The sequence below is a fragment of the Lampetra planeri genome, chromosome 10, assembly GCF_965212315.1.
Source record: "Lampetra planeri chromosome 10, kcLamPlan1.2.h2, whole genome shotgun sequence".
Classification (NCBI taxonomy): Eukaryota; Metazoa; Chordata; class Hyperoartia; order Petromyzontiformes; family Petromyzontidae; genus Lampetra; species Lampetra planeri.
The window spans coordinates 1,690,659-1,708,172 of NC_136116.1; the positions used below are offsets into that span (position 1 = coordinate 1,690,659).

At 53.9% G+C, this 17,514-nt stretch overlaps 1 protein-coding gene across 2 annotated transcripts; it reads right to left on the reverse strand.

Annotated features, from left to right (window-relative positions):
• Positions 1-47: 47 nt before the first annotated feature.
• On the reverse strand, positions 48-15,620 carry LOC144720810 (vitellogenin receptor Yl-like). Of its 2 annotated transcripts, none has more exons than XM_078597876.1 (21): positions 15,474-15,620; positions 14,707-14,859; positions 14,129-14,263; positions 13,068-13,301; positions 12,143-12,441; positions 11,334-11,466; positions 10,606-10,811; positions 9,164-9,347; positions 8,308-8,520; positions 7,295-7,481; positions 6,575-6,776; positions 5,849-6,013; positions 5,008-5,208; positions 4,411-4,630; positions 3,619-3,966; positions 3,105-3,230; positions 2,229-2,327; positions 1,866-2,120; positions 644-1,112; positions 326-455; positions 48-224 (listed from the first exon to the last, which is right to left on the reverse strand). In XM_078597876.1, exons 1-21 carry the CDS (start codon positions 15,544-15,546, stop codon positions 204-206), a joined length of 4,053 nt encoding a protein of 1,350 aa, XP_078454002.1. In that variant the 5' UTR covers positions 15,547-15,620; the 3' UTR covers positions 48-203. The 2 variants fall into 2 exon arrangements, with proteins under 2 accessions (XP_078454002.1, XP_078454001.1); XM_078597875.1 differs by having other exon boundaries at positions 644-1,115.
• Between the last annotated feature and the right edge of the window lie 1,894 nt (positions 15,621-17,514).

Consider the following 17,514-nt stretch of genomic DNA (forward strand, 5'->3'; position numbering starts at 1 on the left):
CGGTACGCCGTCAAATCCGTGGGCAAGTGAACAATCCAAACCAGATGTTTTGCATCGACCCTTTATTTTGCAAGACAAACAATGCACACCTTGTGTAAAGATTGTATCCATCTAAAAAAATCTGGAAATACAAGGGGACTAGGGGTTGCCTGCAAGTTGCTTCCAAACAGGAGGAGCAAACGACACGGAACTGGGCTCCTGCTTCAGACGACTTCCGTGGAGTCCTGCAACGAGACCGCAGGAGACAAATCAAGGTTATAGGCCGTGCGCGCGCGATTCAATAAGCAGACGGCCAACGACGCACGATGCCCATACAGCTTCAGACCTGGCCTTGTGCATTGGTGCTCGGGTCGCCGAGGCTCTCGCTGTGCCCATCTCCGATGAGCGACATCTCCTGTCCGGCGGTCTCCTTGGGCTCCGCGGTAAACGTGACTTCTGCCCGCTCGGGCGCGTGCCTGTGCAGACCACACGCGACCAGTTTAAAAACCCCACCAGAAGGCGTACATCCACATGTCTATAAAATGGTCACACTTTACCCTTGCACAAGGCAGGAGTAAAGAGTCCGTCCACAGCCAACGATTAATAAAGCTGTAAAGGGGCATTGCGCGAGCGGTTGTAGCGAGGTCGGACCCGAGCTGCAAACCTTTCTAGCCTCCTCCGGCGCCGTCTGCGGATCACGACCACCACCACCATGGCCAAGACGAGGACGCCGATGACCGTCGCGCAGCCAAGGGCCGCCTTCACACCGATCGCCTGCACCATGAAGAACTGGCAGTGTGGCCCACGGTAACCCCAGCGGCAGGTGCACGTGGGCAGGCCGTCGTCTTCCTCCTCACACGAGCCGCGGCCGCTGCAGTAGTCGTCCGAGCAGGAAGGCATCACGAAAGGAGTCTCAGCATCGGTGGTCTCTCTGCTGCTAGAGGGTACTGATGTGCTGGGCTGTGGCGCCTCCGTGCTCGTTGCTGGAGTTGCTTTGGCGGTGGTTGTCAATGTAAGTTTGTCGTCATCGAGATCAGTGGGGCCGGTGGCATTAGCCGACGTGTTTGACGATTCCAGCAACGCCGCTTCAAATGCCCTCGGCTGTGAAGTAGTTGCCTCCGCTGGAGAGTTCACTTCTGACAAAAACGCATACAGTGTAGAATCATAATCTAAAAATTTCAGACCAGTGGTACCATTACTTTTACTGGAACCGTCACATGATTCAGAGTCCATTGATTGTAGCCGTCCATAATCCGCGAGTACAGCAAGGAGAAACGAAAGTGGTGCAAGTACTCTGTGCACTGGCTGCAAACGTGGTATTTAAGGTTGCACGGTTGCAAGTCCTCCAATAAACCGCTCCCAATGACCGAGTCAAGTGGTGACAAAGCTTTTGACAAGCAATCTCATTGGTCAGCGATTAGGATTGCCACCCAAGTGATCTCGAACATATATTTGCAATTTCAAAACTAGGCAGCATGGGAATGCTTATTCCATGTAATTTTCTTAAAATGCCAATTCCTTTACAACCAACGCAATTTAGACTTTTTAAATACAGAAGTATTCGGCCATCTCTAGGACCAAGCATCAATGCACCTGGTCAGATTTTTTAAGCAAAGAGCATGGTTGATTGGGTATTTTTATAATTACAAGCAGCTATAAACAGCACTTTGCTTTGGCAAGTGACCATGCATTAATAACTTATTGGTAGCAGCACGGGCAACGCAGCAAAATAAAACTACCAGCAGTGGCCAGTCAGAAGCAAAGTCCAAAACCTCCACAAACCCCAGTGTGGGGGGGGGGGGCAGCAGCTTCACGCACCAGATTGTCACAGGGATGTACATGTAACGCGAGGGCACATTTCCCAAAGGGCCGCGTATTCAGCCGACCTTGTTCGCAGCCCTCCTCGTCAGAGCCATCGTCGCAATCGCGCACCGAGTCGCACCACAGCAGCGCCGGCACGCACCCGCCGTCCCCGCAGCGCCGCCGCTCGGGCTTGTCGCAGCGGCTCGGAGGCACGCACGCCGCAGAGCCGCTCGTCGTCCGCTCCACGGCCAGGGCCGGCGGGCAGGCGCACACCACCTCGCCGGGCCGCCGAACCAGGCACGCGTGCTCACAGCGGCTGTGCCGGCACGCGAGTCCGTCTGCACACACCGGGCAGAGGCGATGTAGTTCAGCGGTGGAATCCACACAGCTCCTGCCCCTTACCCCGAGAACGTTTGTATCGACGGCGCGAGACGAGGGCCCCAAACCTGTGGGGTGTGGCGTGCGCGACGCGGCCACGTCCACCACGCGCTGCCGCAGCTGGGCCCACGGCCGGTCTCCACCTTCACGCCACAACTCGCTTGACCCTAAAAACACGCACAAGCAGGTCGCCACAAAAAAAGCTTCGTGACAAAATCGCACACGCTTGCGCGTTGTGGTTCACATACTGGCAAGTGTCGCTATTGCGGGATATAGCGATTACTTGTTCAGTTGTCAAACTCCTCTTCTGGTAAATAGGCTTTGTCATACAGTACAATAACGATACTAATATTTTACATTGTTCCGCAGCACACCGGAGGAAAGCCAGCACAGGGCTCTCACGGGTAGGGTTGGTTTCCACTTACTAGTCTCCCATGTTAACCCCTTTCCAATGATGTACACATCCGAACAGAAACAGAAGACAAACGCAAATAAACTCTCGGTACAGAGGCTCCCACAAGAACCATGCAGCACAGTTTGGCGCAAGCTATCAGAGTGCAGTCGGGTTTGCTTCCAGTTCTCTGCAGAGTGCAAGTCTCTAAAAACGATACTTGGTCTCTAAATGAAATAAACATTTAACCGCTTGCACGTTCAAAGGTTCAGCGGTGAACGGGACCTACCCTGCCACTTGCAGTGATCTCAAAGGGAATCGGTAAAGCCAGAAAAGAAAAGTCATAGGCTGGCCTCCGGGGCATCCAAATCCAAGCAGGGATAATTGTCATGCCACGTGAGTGGCTCGGTTTTTGTAGTGGCAAAATAAACGCTGCACCCCCCCCCCCCCCCCTACTCACGCTGTGCCAGTCTGGCTCTGTTGTATTGCACAGTCTACATCCAGCAGCGGTTCATAGCCGTGGATGCAGCTCATGCCGCCACCGTTCACTTACGGTTATTATTCACCACCCAAAAGAGGGCACCGTCCACCACAGCGAGGCCTGCAATGCGGGAGAGCCCACGATGGAGGATCTTGTGATCGCTGCCATCCAGCTTTACCGACTGGATCATTCCCAGCGCTGTGGAGCACAAAAACGCAGATTTGCTCCATGGCACGAACACATTACTTGCATCTCACGCTGAATGTGCACATCTCCTCAGAAGCCGCTCTGTGAAATGTGGCTACCAAAAAGTATACGAGAGACCGCCTGGGAAAAGCAAGATGCTGTGCTTGGGATGCAAGTTGGCCTTACACGTACCATATTTTTTACAGAATTTATGGAAGGTGAATTAATAGTCTAAAATGCAACCACATTGAGAACCTACAGAGTGTGGTCATGTTTTGGGAGGCAGTTACAAGCAGAGGAGAGATTAAGTGATCAAGCCTAGCTATTCTTTCCTAAAAAGGACTTATGTACTCTACACATAAAATATACAAGCAGCAAACCATCCAAGTAATGGTCTCGCCTTCATCAGCCCACAGGAGGAGGGACTGGTTGGTGTCCATGACCAGGCTGTCCGGACGAGCCACCCCCTCGAAAGAAATGAGGATCCTTCGCTCGGTGCCGTCCATGCGGGAGCACTCAATCCACGCTCCGCCGCCTGCTCCCGCCTGGCCCCAGTCTGACAGGCACATGGCGCCGCTGCTCGGGCCGAGCGCCAGAGAGGCAGGCCACTGCAGGCCGCCGGAGAGCACCACGATGGCGTGCGTCGACAGCGCGTCGAGGCGCGTCGCCTCGACGGTGGGGCGGTCCGCGCTCAGCCAGTAGATGTTCTCCCCAGACCAGTCCACGGCCACGTCGCGCACGGCCTGCACTGCACGGGATGCAGCACGCGGGGAGGACGTTCGTGCCGGTTTGGCGCAGTAGCGTGGGGGTGTTGGCAAAGCAGTCAGATTGGAAAAAGGTGGCGAGGCTGAATGTTTGTGCGGTTTAAAATCAAGAGGCTGACAAAGATGCACTACCCAGCCAGATTGAGTTTGTTTGACCAGGAAAGTATCATTAAAAAAAAATATTAGGGATCCGACTTGCCAAATGGGCGAAACGCAATAAGCAAACAAAGCAGAAAAACCATTAGTAGAAACTGATAAATGTGCACGAACAAATCAAGTCGGCATGTGGCCAAAACCTATCCAAGTTCATAATTAAGTCGACACATTTTAATAATTGAGCGATTAGTGCACGAGCGTAAACGTGCAAGGCCGCACGTGTCACGTTATAAGTGGGCGCAGGATGTGGGCACCCTCTCCCTCAGCATTACCCATCACAAGCGATTCAAGGGCAGAGTCGTTCCCGCTGATACGATCGAACGGCACCACACGTGCCCGGCCCGACGAGGTGGCGTCTTCCGAGGCGTAGAAGAGCTTGCGGTCGGCGCGAGAGTAGGCGACGCGTGCAATCCCACTCAGCTCATGCTCCATGCCGAGTCGTTGCATGTGTGGAGTCTTAGTCCCGTGATCTTCTCGCGACTCCACGAACACCTGGCAATGCCGTGTGAGAGGGGCAGCTCGAAGAGATATTTTTTTGGCGATAGCCAATTGAAACAATTGAGCCATTACTTCCGATTTCCAGGTCCGAAACAGCAGTAGACATCTAGGTTCAACCATTGTATTAGTTGCTTTGCAGAAATTCAAAAGAATGGTCTTTTCAGAGTCACGATTTGAATGTTCGTCAGGCTTCTACGGCTTTGGTCAAACGAGCGCATATACCACGTGTGCAAATAGCAAACAGGGTCACATGGACAACTGAAGTCCTTGCCGGCAAATTGTAACTTTCGCTTTTCCCGATTGTGTTTGCAACATCACGGCACGACGTTCCACCCGGGTCCCAGTCGGACACGCGACCCGCAAAAACTCGCCTGTGTGACGGCGGTGAGCGAGACGAGCAGCACGAAGTGGAGCGCCCCCGTGGGCTCGCACGTGCAGCCGTCGCTGCCCAGCCGCGTGCTTAGGGGACAGGCGCAGGCGGCGGTGGCGCCGGCTCCCAACACGCAGCGGTGAGAGCAGCAGGCAGAGATGCACGGGTTGGGGTGTTCTGGCTGTAGCAGCGGGTGCAACGCCTGTGAAACACGGAGACGTTGTCACGAGGGCGAAGGAACAAGAACTCGTCTACTAGATCAGCATTTTATGTCAACGTTAATGCATGTGGACAGTGTTAGAGGACCAAGTACAAAAGCACTCCCCCTCCAGTGAAGGGCCCTTCTGCCAGCCGTGGCACGAGCAACCAATTGCAGGGCCGGACTGTTTCCGTGCCTTTTTGAAGCAGCAATTCCATACTTGACATTGCAAGGAAATTAAAACAAATTGGCCAACATCTTTACTTCGGGAAATTATATTGTTATGGTTTTACAAATTTTAAAATCCTTAGTTTAAAAGGTTTAGCCACTGGTGAATGGACTGAGACCATCAGAGGTCGATTACGGATGATATTGAACGACACTTCAATACACCGGTCTGTATGCAATAGTGAAGGGAAGTAGTAACAACATTGAAGGACACCAGTAGCGTAGTGGCTTTTTTGCTGCACTGCCCACGTAGCCCCCACCTGTTCAGCAAGGCCATCACTCAAGCCAGCTCATCTTCCAAGAACTGAGATCGATGCAGCGCGAGGGGGTGGGATTTCATAAGCTATTGACAATGGACCAATAAAAACCCCACCGAAGTGAACGAAATGCAAGAGCAAAACAGAATTCAAGGGACCCTGAGTGCTTGGATGTTGTGCTGGCGGCTGAACAGGGTGGCACGGCCACGGCCCGTGCGCTTGTTGGCCTTCTCCAGCTTCCCAGCGCCGAGACTCGACCAGTAGAGCTCATCCTCGAACAGGGCCAGCGAGAAGGGGTTGTGCACGTCAGCCGTCGCCACAACCTGCATGGTGGGTAGACAAGGACACGGGGTCACGGTTGTTACACCCCTTGGGCTCAGGTCGTGGCTCCTTCATATCCATCCAGTGCTACAAAACATCAGGCGTTTCTTCTGATCGTGCTGCTAGTCATTTTTCCCGTGCACAGATGTGGCATAAAGTACTTGGGGGGCTACCTACTTTGATGATCTGGTCTAACCTTTTTAGCACCGTACTTGGCAAAGCAGGGGGAAGGACAAACCAAACAAAACGTTTTCTAATTAAATTCCTTTTCAATCTATAAGCCTACAAATAGTTTCCATCAAATCTTAAAGCACTTAAAAACGTGTATTTTTGTAGCTTATAATGCATGTTTTTATATACGTGATTTTCGAGGCCATCGTTTAAAATGACAATTCAATTATTGTTTAAGGCCGCAGCGCTATCGCCAAACGCGTCTATTTTATTTTACATGCAGATCGTCCGAAGCAGACACGAATTGCGATGCAGATCGAGGTCAAGCAAAAGGCGACAGCGCCGGCCGCGGTTTTGGCACGGCGCATCCACCCGGCCCACGCGAGACGCACCATGCGGCGCGAGCCGTCCAGGTTGCAGCACTCGATGCTGTCGAGCTTGGCGTCGATCCAGTAGAGGCGGCGGGACGGGAGGTCGAGCGCCAGCGCGTTGGGCCAGCCGAGCCCGTCGGCCAGCAGCACCTTGTGGCCGGCCCCATCCATGCCCGCGCGCGAGATGCACGGCGACTCCCCCCACTCGCTCCAGTACACGAGCCTGCGGTCACAGACCGCGTGCACCACATCGCTAGCGACGGCCACCAGACTCCGTGGCGGGGCCAAGTTAGATGCACAAGCACCGTGAATAAATCGCACGCCTAATTGGAAACTCATTTCTTTATAACCGCCACTTGAGTTTGTGGCTCCCCCCCCCCCGCACCCCTGAATAGCATAGTGGACTATGTCCGGTGTGGGAGAAGGTCGTACGTGAGAAACTGCAGAGCTTGGTTGTAGGGGGAGGGATTTGGCACATTGCTCACTTGTCTGGTTTATTACACCTTTGAAGGCACTTAACGGGCAGCACATGACACGTGACATTATTATTACTACGGTCAAGTCCTTTTGGCCAATGGATCCCCCCCCCCCCCCCAAACTCTCGTTGAATGTTTAACAGGCCGATGTCACAGCAGCCAGTTGGGTGCAGTAATTTCTGGCCAGTGGTCCAGCACAGCCTGGAACGAGCCATGCCAGCAAACCAACGGGAGCTGCATGTGGACGCGTGCAGGTGCCACTTGCCCATCGGTCGCCTGCAGCACCAGTGACCGAGGGTCGTCCACGTCGGCACCCACGATCACCACGCGGGCCGCCACCTCATTTGCGGTCTGAGCCTCCAGAGGAGCTGCCATTATGCAGTGGGACTCCGAATCTATCCAGTAAATGTTCCGAGCGACCCAGTCCACGGCAATGGCTTCGGCGGCGATACCTGCCATGGCGATTCAGGCAAAGTGACGTTTGACGAGAGCTAGTGTAATACGAACCATTGCAAGAGGGAGGCAAGTGGTGGGGAATTTAAATTTGTGGGATGAGGATTAAGCCATATTATTAATAACTCTAAGAGCGACCAGATTTTGGCCAAATATCCCAAAATGCAGGACTCCTAAAAACGATGTACGCAGTGAAGATGTCCGAAGTTGCAGGCACAGCCCTTAGCGGCAGTCCACTCCTGGAGGAGGGCCTCCCTTGTGCCACGCAGGTAACGGGGGCTGCACATTCGACGACGCTTCACCACGCTGGTTAGTGCTAGTAGCCGGCAGGCTGCAGGGGCGTATGGAGCACGGTATAAAAGTCGATGTTGCACAACTGCAATGCCGATACAGCAGCCTCCATCACAAACTATTAGCTTCCTAGCTCGAGGAGTGCCGTGGCGAGATGTTAATTACCTTGCTTGGAATACACGAGGGAGGTGGTGGGTTCGATCAGCCCGGGATGCCTGTGTATTTGGAGTTTACATGCTCTGTAGTCGCGTGGATTCGTCTCTGGGTTGTCTGGTTTTTCCACTATTTAGAAACATGCGTCTCGAGTATTTGGCTGCTTTAAATTTCTAGATAAGCAACTTGAGCTATCACTTGTGGCCAGGTTACTGCTGAATAACTATATAGGTCAGTGGGCTTTACTTAGTAAATTAGATCAGACGAGATTAGACAATCCAAGCAATTCAGTCGAAGGTTTGAATAAATGGCACTGTTATTGACAATTCACACGAGGGACTTTGCAGATCCATCTGAAAGCACATTTAGGCACCACTTCACCTGTATACAACGTTCCATTCTCGGTGCCGTTGACGAGCGCCCACGAGATGCACTTGCCCTGCCACTCGTACCAGTACATCCTGCCGCTCGGGCGGTCAAAATCCAGCGACAACGCCGACGGGGCCAGCCCCACGAGCACCACCTGGTCGCCGGTCGTCAAGCCGACAGCCGTCACGACGTCCAGCGACGTGTACACCAATATGGCCTCGGGCTCTGGGTGGCGTGGGGGATGTCAGGACATGCACCAGGAAGTAATGGCAGGTGCACGCAGGTAACAAGCAGTGACCTGCCGGTTGCATCAGATTGCTTCTTGGGAGCCTCAAGACTCTGCGAGGGGTGGGTTTGCGTCACCAAACAATTACATCACTGACCAGTTATGGGAACACCGTATGAATCTGAATTACCCTCCCCCACTCATCGGTGATATGGCCAAGTTAGGAGAGCAAGAGTCCATTACTTTACACAGTTCACCATGTCCAAAATGTACATTTCACAACAGGTGTAGAAATCTAATGACGTCGTAGCCACACTAGGGGGCAGCATTCACACCGCCCATCTCGGGTCAGACAGTCACCACATGACACATTTGTTTTTAGTCAGAGCTGGATTCTGAGGACTCTGGTCAAACCCAGCCTCTCGCACGGAAACACCCAGCCCACCCCTCTACAGGGGGCAGCTGGTGGGAGTGGGGGGGGCAGTTGTACAACTCTAAAAGTCAATGTGCCAAGGGGGAATCTTCCAAAACACAAGCGCATGCTTCGCAGCCACACTTTCTCTTCATCATAACCTCTGTAAATTCATGACTCCACCCCGACCCACAGATACAAGTTCCTGCTCCCGAGGGAGGCGCACGCACCTGTAGCCTTGCACGTGCCATTGGACGCCAGCGCGTATCCGTCGCTGCATGCACAGCTGAAGTTGCCCTCGCTGTTGAGGCAGCGCTGGGCGCAGGGCGGCACAGCCAGATCCACGCACTCATCCCGGTCCACACAACTCCGTCCACTCTCCCCGAGCTTGAACCCACTTGGGCAAACGCACACCTGCACACCACGAGTGGCACAGATGGGCGCGCAAGGGTCTGCATTTTTTAGATTGCTTAAACGCAACTCTAAACACCTTGCATTAATCTTAATTTTAGAACTTTCGTGACTGCAGGAATTATTATTTGGTTCTTTCGGTTAAGTCACGTCTAAAGATAAAATAATAAATTAAATAATAGAATACGACGTTTCGATTGCAACACAAGCAATCATCATCAGGTATAATTAAATAGCGACATAATATCTAACCAGAAAACTATAGACAGACATATTAGCAGACATATCACCAAGATACATACATAGCGAGAGCAACACAGGTAACAGAGAGGGGTGATCGACTCTGTGGGGTGGCCTTAAATAGACAGAGGGGGGGGCGGAGGCAGAGAGAGGGAGGGGGGTTAGAGAAAAAAAAAATTAGCATATCAATGAGTGGTCAACAAAACGTGGTGCTGCAAGTACGATGGCACGGCAAGCAAGCCTGAAAATCAGGAGAAAGACACTACAATTAAATAACCTAGCAACATATCGAAATGTAATGTAATACAACACAGAGGGTCGGTCAACACACAATTAACGCATAGCCTGGTTGATTACGTATTTCAAAAATTGCTAAGTTAGAATTTAAGTGTGAACATTCTAAAGAGGACACAGGCAGAGAAAACAAGTCGCCAGAGAGAGAGAAAAAAGATAAGCTTAAAACTTCCCCGTAGAAGTGGTTGAATCTTAATTTTAGAACTTTCGTGACTGCAGGAATTATTATTTGGTTCTTTCGGTTAAGTCACGTCTAAAGATAAAATAATAAATTAAATAATAATTAAATAACCTTGCATTAAAACGCATCGTCCGAACCATTCAAAATTGCCCAACTGCAGTCTATCCAAGGGGAACCTTCAGTGGCAGCGATCCCCGATACACAACGCCAATGACGCGAGGGGGTCCCCGTCAAGTAGTTTTAGCTTTTCAAGTTTGTGTATTCTTATTTGTGCGCATCGTCTATATTGCATTGTTTTTGAAGGCTGCGCTTTGGTCTGCAAATCGCTTGCCGAAAAACCATCGCAAACACCCATTTGTTGTTCTGGCTCTTTTGGAGAAGCATCGCATCATGGGAAGGGCAGTTGAAGTAAAAATTAAGAGCAAAAAACCGCATTTCCCAGGAGCAGCAGCACAACACAAGGGGGGGCCCTTTGGCATAACACGGCGTACAGGAAGTCCGAGGAGGGGCGTGGAGGTGGGAGTAGTGTGGTGCTGGAGCACTCACGGGGCCCACAGGGGTGGCGTGGCACCGGTGCGAGCAGTGGAGCTCCCCGCACGCGTCGGCCGCCACGCCACAACGCTCGCCTTCGTCGGAGCCATCGCCGCAGTCTTCCTCCCCATTGCAGACAGAAGCCCAGGCAGCGCAGCCACCGTCCGCGCACGGGAACTCCGATAGCCGGCACCAGTCGGGGCCCAATCCCACAGAAGCATCTGGGGGGGGGGGGGGGGGGGAACAGGACCCATCACGGCCGGTGCAGTCGGAGAGTCCACGATGCCCACGCACATGACCCAGCTACTCCTTTCAGCGCGCATCGTTCGTTGTCTCGTCCTTGGCAGTGCACATTCACATCGCCTTTGTCAATTCACTGCCAAGGTTTTCGGTGCTGTACACATCGTAGGGGTTGTCATGGCTTGCTTGTCGATCAAGGGTCAAGGTGGTAAACACGAGGGATCATAGAAGCACAGCACAATTATTTTGCCGCACCACCCGCCAATCATTGTGTAACCGACTCGCAGCTGCAAGACTGCCCACGGCGATCACCCAAGCCAATCATTAGCCAGGCTCAAGCCCACGTGCCTGGAGCCATGACAAAATTGGCAACATTCAAAGACAAATGCTCAAAGCCTCTTTGCGATCAGCGCTGGCACAGGTTCACAGAGGACCGCGATTCTGATGGAATGAGAGGGGTGTGCGATGGTTCACGTGCAAACCCACAAGGCGCGGCTCCTCACCACACGCGCGCTCGTCGCTGTGGTCAGGGCAGTCCGCCTCCCCATCGCACCTCCAGGACAGCGGCACGCACCGTTTGCGGTTCTCACACAGCCACTCTGTGGGGCGACATGTCCGCCCCACGTCCCCGCACTCCTGCTCGCCACGAGTGTAACAATGTAAAAACCACTTCTAGTCTTAAACAGCGGTGGTATTGGGAACAAACTAAGAGGAAAGTCAATGCAGAGTGGACGCAATTTAGACGCCAGGGAGTGTAGGCAAAGATCCCCCAGCATCGGCTTAGACTTGGGGCAACTGCTGTTAGAGCACCTACGAAGGCCGGAACGGCGGTGGGTAGCCAGCACCACGCCCAGCCACTCTTATCCCGTTCCGAGCAGGAACGTGTTTACACCGCACTAGGTACTCGATGGAGGCCAAGTCAACCTAGCGGAGGCCCAGGACATGCCCAGATAATTGTCATTTGTTGGCCGCGAGTAAGAATTTAACGCGAGTCGCCGGGTCCGTAGCAGAGCTCGCCAACCGCTACCCATATGACACACAGGGTTAGAATACAAGTTGAGGGCTCCACTTTAAGCACTTAAGCACATCACTTAATAAACAGTTGTGCGGGTGGTGCTGGCACAAGGCTTGGTGGTGGTGCGTTAGACGTTACCAACACGGCGACTGCAGTTTGATAGGAGGAAAAGGAGGGGGGGGGGGGGGGGGAGTCCGAGAATGCGCCTGCATTTTAGCACCAGGCACAGGTTTGGGCCAAATCATAAATTGACAACCGACAAGTCGTTTCTTGGGAGGTACAGCGGTCAAAACTTGCCTCCTCGTCACTGGCGTCGGCGCAGTCGGTCCTGCCGTCACACCACGAGGCCAGGGACACGCACTCGGGTCCCGTCCCGCCGCACGGACGCTTCCCCTGGGCGCACCCCTTAGGGCCCGGCGTCAGCATCGCGGGGGGGCAGTCGCCCTCGTCGGACGCGTCTTGACAGTGGCGCTCCCCGTCGCAGCGCTGGATCTCGTGCACGCACTCCCCGCTCGAGCACGCGAAGTCCGCCACGCCGCACTGCCCGCGCGAGACAGCGTGGTCCCCACCGTGGTCCGGCGAGGTCTTCGGGCCCCCTGTACAGACGGGCACACGCAACCAGTCATGGCCCCGGATCAGAAGCTCCTCAAGCCACAAAGTTCATTCGCCCGATACACACCAAATGGCTCCACGGTCTACCTGCCATGAGCTCACGGGCCAATGCAAATAGCGCGTCAAATCCACGTGTATCCCAGATGCCTCCGTTATTCCATTTTAATCCTCTAGGGTCTATGCCATCTCATCATATGGGTCATCTTGTTTTACGGTCTACACAACCTTTCAGGGAGCAACGCCTAGTCGCTCCACTACCAACCACGTATCTTCAGCTTTCCCTTGATCGTCTGGTAGGCAAAGAGGTCGTGGGTTCGATCCCCCTGACATCTATATTTGAAGAGTGCATGTTCTCTCCAAATGCGTTTAAGACTATCTTGGCTGCTGGAAATTTGTACACAAGCCACGTCGTTGAGCTATTATGCGATGGCCAGGTTGCTTCTGAAAGAGCTACACAGCGCTCGGGTGGGCTTCAACTGGTAAAATAAAAAAGTGTGTGCAGGGTTAATTTAGTCGGCCAAAAATAATTAATGTCGTGGTGCATTTGTAAAAAAAAAGCACGCAGTTCCCGTTGGCTGCGGACAATCCCGCGCCTCCGCCTCGCGTTCACCGCAGGCAGCCCCCTCGTCAGTCCCGTCCCGGCAGTCGACGACGCCGTCGCAGAGCCCCTCCGGCGGCACGCACGTCTCGCCGTCGTCGCACCGCAGCTCGCAGCGGCCCTCGGCGCCGTCGCGGGCGCCGCAGCCGCGTTCGTCAGAGCCGTCGCCACAATGCGGGATGCTGTCGCAGCGCCTTCGCGCGGCCACGCACTCGTCCCCGGACGCACAGCGGAACAGTGCCGCGTCTGCGCGGGGCGAAGAGACGAGAGAACACAATCAGGGCGAGGCGTGATCAGAATGTGTCCGTGCGAGGCGGAGCGCTCGGCGGCGACTTCACCCACGGCACGAAGAACCGGGATGGCAGGATGAGGAGTTGTACAATTCTCTTACAAAACGTTAAGCAATCAAGGTCTCATTGAACCATCAACGCTTTCGCACATTTTCCCCCACATTAATTTAACGCTTCGATTCTTCTGCCACATTGACGCAAATATTTTAATATCATGGGACCGATTATAGCCGAAAACACGTGTTGTCCAGTAATTCGGGGGGGGGGGGGGGGGCATTGGCAATCGGTGGTACTCAGATTCGTCGAATTGTGTACAGCCACCATGCAGGTAGTTCGATTAACACGATAGATGCGGTCTTGAAAATCTTCGTCCACGGTGGAAGCATGTTACTCTTAACGATAATTTACCATTTTGTAAATAAAGGGGCGTGGCGTTGCATGCCGCCAACTAGTCAGCTGTACGATTGCGCACTAAGGACGGTTTAGGTTGATGCATTGTTGCCTCATGCACACCAGGCGAGGTAGTTCACATCAAGCCATCGGTGGCGCCAGACCTAGGAGATGTCCCAGCACCGGCCCATATATTCGTCAAGTGGCATTGGTCGTGGCGAACGAGACGCGAAACTCGGGGCCACGGGATTCGTAGCCGTAGGGCGCCAAATCACCACACGACCGATCCACCCCAAAAAAACCCCAAGCATTGTCGCGCCATCAGCATTGTGAGCGCAGCAGCAGCAGCGACAAGAGCGGCGGTAGCAGCGCCACGTGGAGGCGGCGACGTACCGGGCTCGGCGCAGGTGCGCGCGCACAGCGCCGTCTCGTCCGAACCGTCCGCGCAGTCCCGCACCCCGTCGCAAACGTCGCCGTTTCGCACGCAGCCAGCGCCGTCTGCGCAAGCCACGTGGAAGGCTTTGCACCCTGCGGAACGCGCGCGCGCATGCGTCGTGTAATTTTGCATTATAAAAAGGGTCGCGCTCGTTCACACACAAACCACAATACCTTGCCGATCTCAAGGAGCATGAACAATCACGCAAACGGCGGTCATCCTCGCAGCAGCGGCTTTCGGCTAACCGCATCAGGCGCCTTTAGATGCCCTTTCGTTTGGAACGCTCTTCCTTCAGATATCAGGAAGCCACTAGAGCCTTGCACTTAAAATCTCGGTTAAAAGATAATTTCTTTAGAACTTTGTGCGTTTAGTTTGCAGTCGTCTCCCCGCACCTCAGATTAACAGGGTTAGCTACGTAAGGTGCGAAAGAATTTCACACGCACACACGACTGGCACATGTAGCAACACCAAGCACATCAACCCATCCTCCATCCATGCCGACAGCCTCACAACTTCGCCCCCCCGGTCTCCTTACCGCATCCCACCTCGTCGCTGTCGTCACGGCAATCGCTGGAGCCATCACAGCGCCAGGACTTGGGCACGCAGTGGCCGCTGGCGCACATGAAGTGGTAATCCGCGTTGCACGCCGCCTCGGACGGAACGGCTTTAGCGAGGAGAGGGGAGGAGGCTCATAGATGGACGAGTTGGGGGGGGGGGGGGGGGGAAAACAACGCCCGTGTTCCATGAATATTTCAAAGGTCACGAGTAGCAGGACGTATCAGGAGCTTTCCAACAACGACTCGTTACCGGAGCCCCCCGATAAACAAAACAAAAATTCTCGCATTTTGCCGACTCGAGTCCAAGAGACATTGACCAACTCGCACAAGACGACGCTCAGTGGGATACACGCATGGCCTCGTCTCGAATACGTAGCCAGAGAAAACGCCACGTGATATCACACGGCATGTAAAATGCGATGACTGTCAGCTCAAAATAAGTTTAGCGGAATCTTCAACAGCAATGATCTCTGCGCCCGTATCAAGCTTAGTAGACCCCCACCGCCCCCATTACGTTTATAACATTTCCAAAACGTTGCCACAGGCGCTCCATGCAAAAGCGTAACGATTTCCGGCAATAATTGCCCCACAATTAACGCGCAACGCCTCGCTTCCTGCGCATGTTCTGCCCGTGGCGACGATGGCCAGAGCACAGACTCCACTCTCCGCGGTCCATGGTTGGATCCCTCCCCTGGTGGACCCTTTAGTGAAATCATCATCCCCCCCCCCCCCAATCGTCTCGTACCCAGAAGCTGCATGCGCACGGGTGCCAACAGGAGTGCCCACATCAGGACGGCGGCGCCGATCTGTGTCCACATTCTCGTGACGGCGCTGCTTCGATGCTACCGCGCGAGAACCCAAACTACATTCGGTGGAGGCTCCCCTCTCCCGCGACTTAAATAAGCGTGCCTCGCACCCCACCCCCCTCCACCACAGCCGCGATCACAACGATGAGGAGTGTCCTGTTCAATCAGCCAATTCAGGAGACGATGGGAATCACCTGCGCTGATTCACAAAGGCCCTGTTCGTCTGTGCTGACGGGTAACTAAGCGGGAGGGAAAGAGTGGGATCACAGGGGGTGTAGATGGGATCAGCTGGGGGAATGCGTTTTCTCACGTGATACAGGTTTCATTGGGTGTTTCGTACCTTGGTTCTCTTTACTTTCGTTAGTAAAGTTAATCAAATCCTGGTGCTGTGCGGTGTTCAGTCAGCTGACCTCGTCGTCCGATATTTTAGTGCAACGTATTCAATTGTGATTACTATGAGCCACGGTGTTGTCCACTGCTGGATACTACATGCATCTCCACAATTCCGCCATTCCTCGTGTCCATTCGTTGCCCGCAATCCACCTCATTCCTGCGCTTGAGCTGATCTTAGCGCTCCATCTCCCCAGTGGGTCGTCCTCTCGGACTCGCCCTTTTCTTTTCGCTCCCAAAGACAAGAACGTCGGCATTGAGAGCAAATAGAAATTATAGAGGAATTGCATCTCGTGGCAAGCGCGCGTCAACGCACGCACGCACTCACGCACGTGGCTGTGATTGCACATTGAGCATGCGTGGCCGCGCACTGATGCTCTTCAATCCCCCTCCCCCCTAATGAAAGTATCGCACAATGAATGAGAAGTGGGGGCTTCTCGCGGAGACGCAATCTCCAAGCTCGCGACAGTGACGTCTCATTACGAACGGCTAAGCAAGTAACGATGCACCGATAGATCAATTTGAAATATATTGCTCTGCTCAATAAGACGACATTGAGTCTATTTTACGTATTTATACTGGTAGGAACCTCCTGGTTACACCAGCCCACAGGGGATTATTATGTCCGTCCGTCGTGCATGGAGAGGCTGGGTGGAGAGGGAGGGGCTGGGTGGGGAGGGGAGGATGGGGAGGGGCTGGGTGGGGAGGGTGGGGAGGGGCTGGGTGGAGAGGGTGGGGCGGGGAAGGGTAGGGCTGGGTGGGGAGGGGGAGGGTGGGGCTGGGTGGGGGTGGGAGGGGTGGGGCTGTGTGGGAGGGGTGGGGCTGGGTGGGGAGGGGCTGGTCACCCCGTGGTGCCCTTATAACACATTCCTGCGGAGGGAGCTGGTAGGAACGTGGGGTTGCTCGGTCAATGGCCAGGGTCAACGGCGGCGTGGTGTATTCCGCAAATACTGTACTCCCGACTGTGAAGGCGGGCACAAGCCGGCGTGAGTAGGTTAAACGTTGAGTTTTATAAGGGCACCACGGTGTAACCAGCCCCTCCCCACCCAGCCCCACCCCTCCCAGCCCCCACCCCACCCTCCCCACCCAGCCCCTGCCCACCCTCCCCTCCCCACCCAGCCCCTCCCTCCCCACCCAGCCCCTCCCTGCACGACGGACAGACACAATAATCCCCTGTGGGCTGGTGGAACCAGGAGGTTCCTACCAGTAAAACTCAACGTTTAACCTATTTGCGGAATGCACCACGCCGCCGTTGACCCTGGCTATTGACCGAGAAACCCAACGTTCCTACCAGCTCCCTCCGCAGGAATGTGTTTTGTAGTAATTTGCTTACATTTCCTATACTTTGCACTCATATTGTTTGACTCGCCCCTACTGAACATCTGTGAAAAAGAGCTTCACAGCTCATCTGATTTCTCCAGGATAAATAAAGATTCAGATTCTCAGTCACGGGTGTAACAATCTATTATTTACAAATGGTACGCTACCTTTGATCACGAAAAGTGGTCAACTATTTTATGAACAATCATAATAAGAATACAATATTTTTGCCGTCTCTCTTTGCCAGCTTCCCCTCGTCCGTCGAGGCGT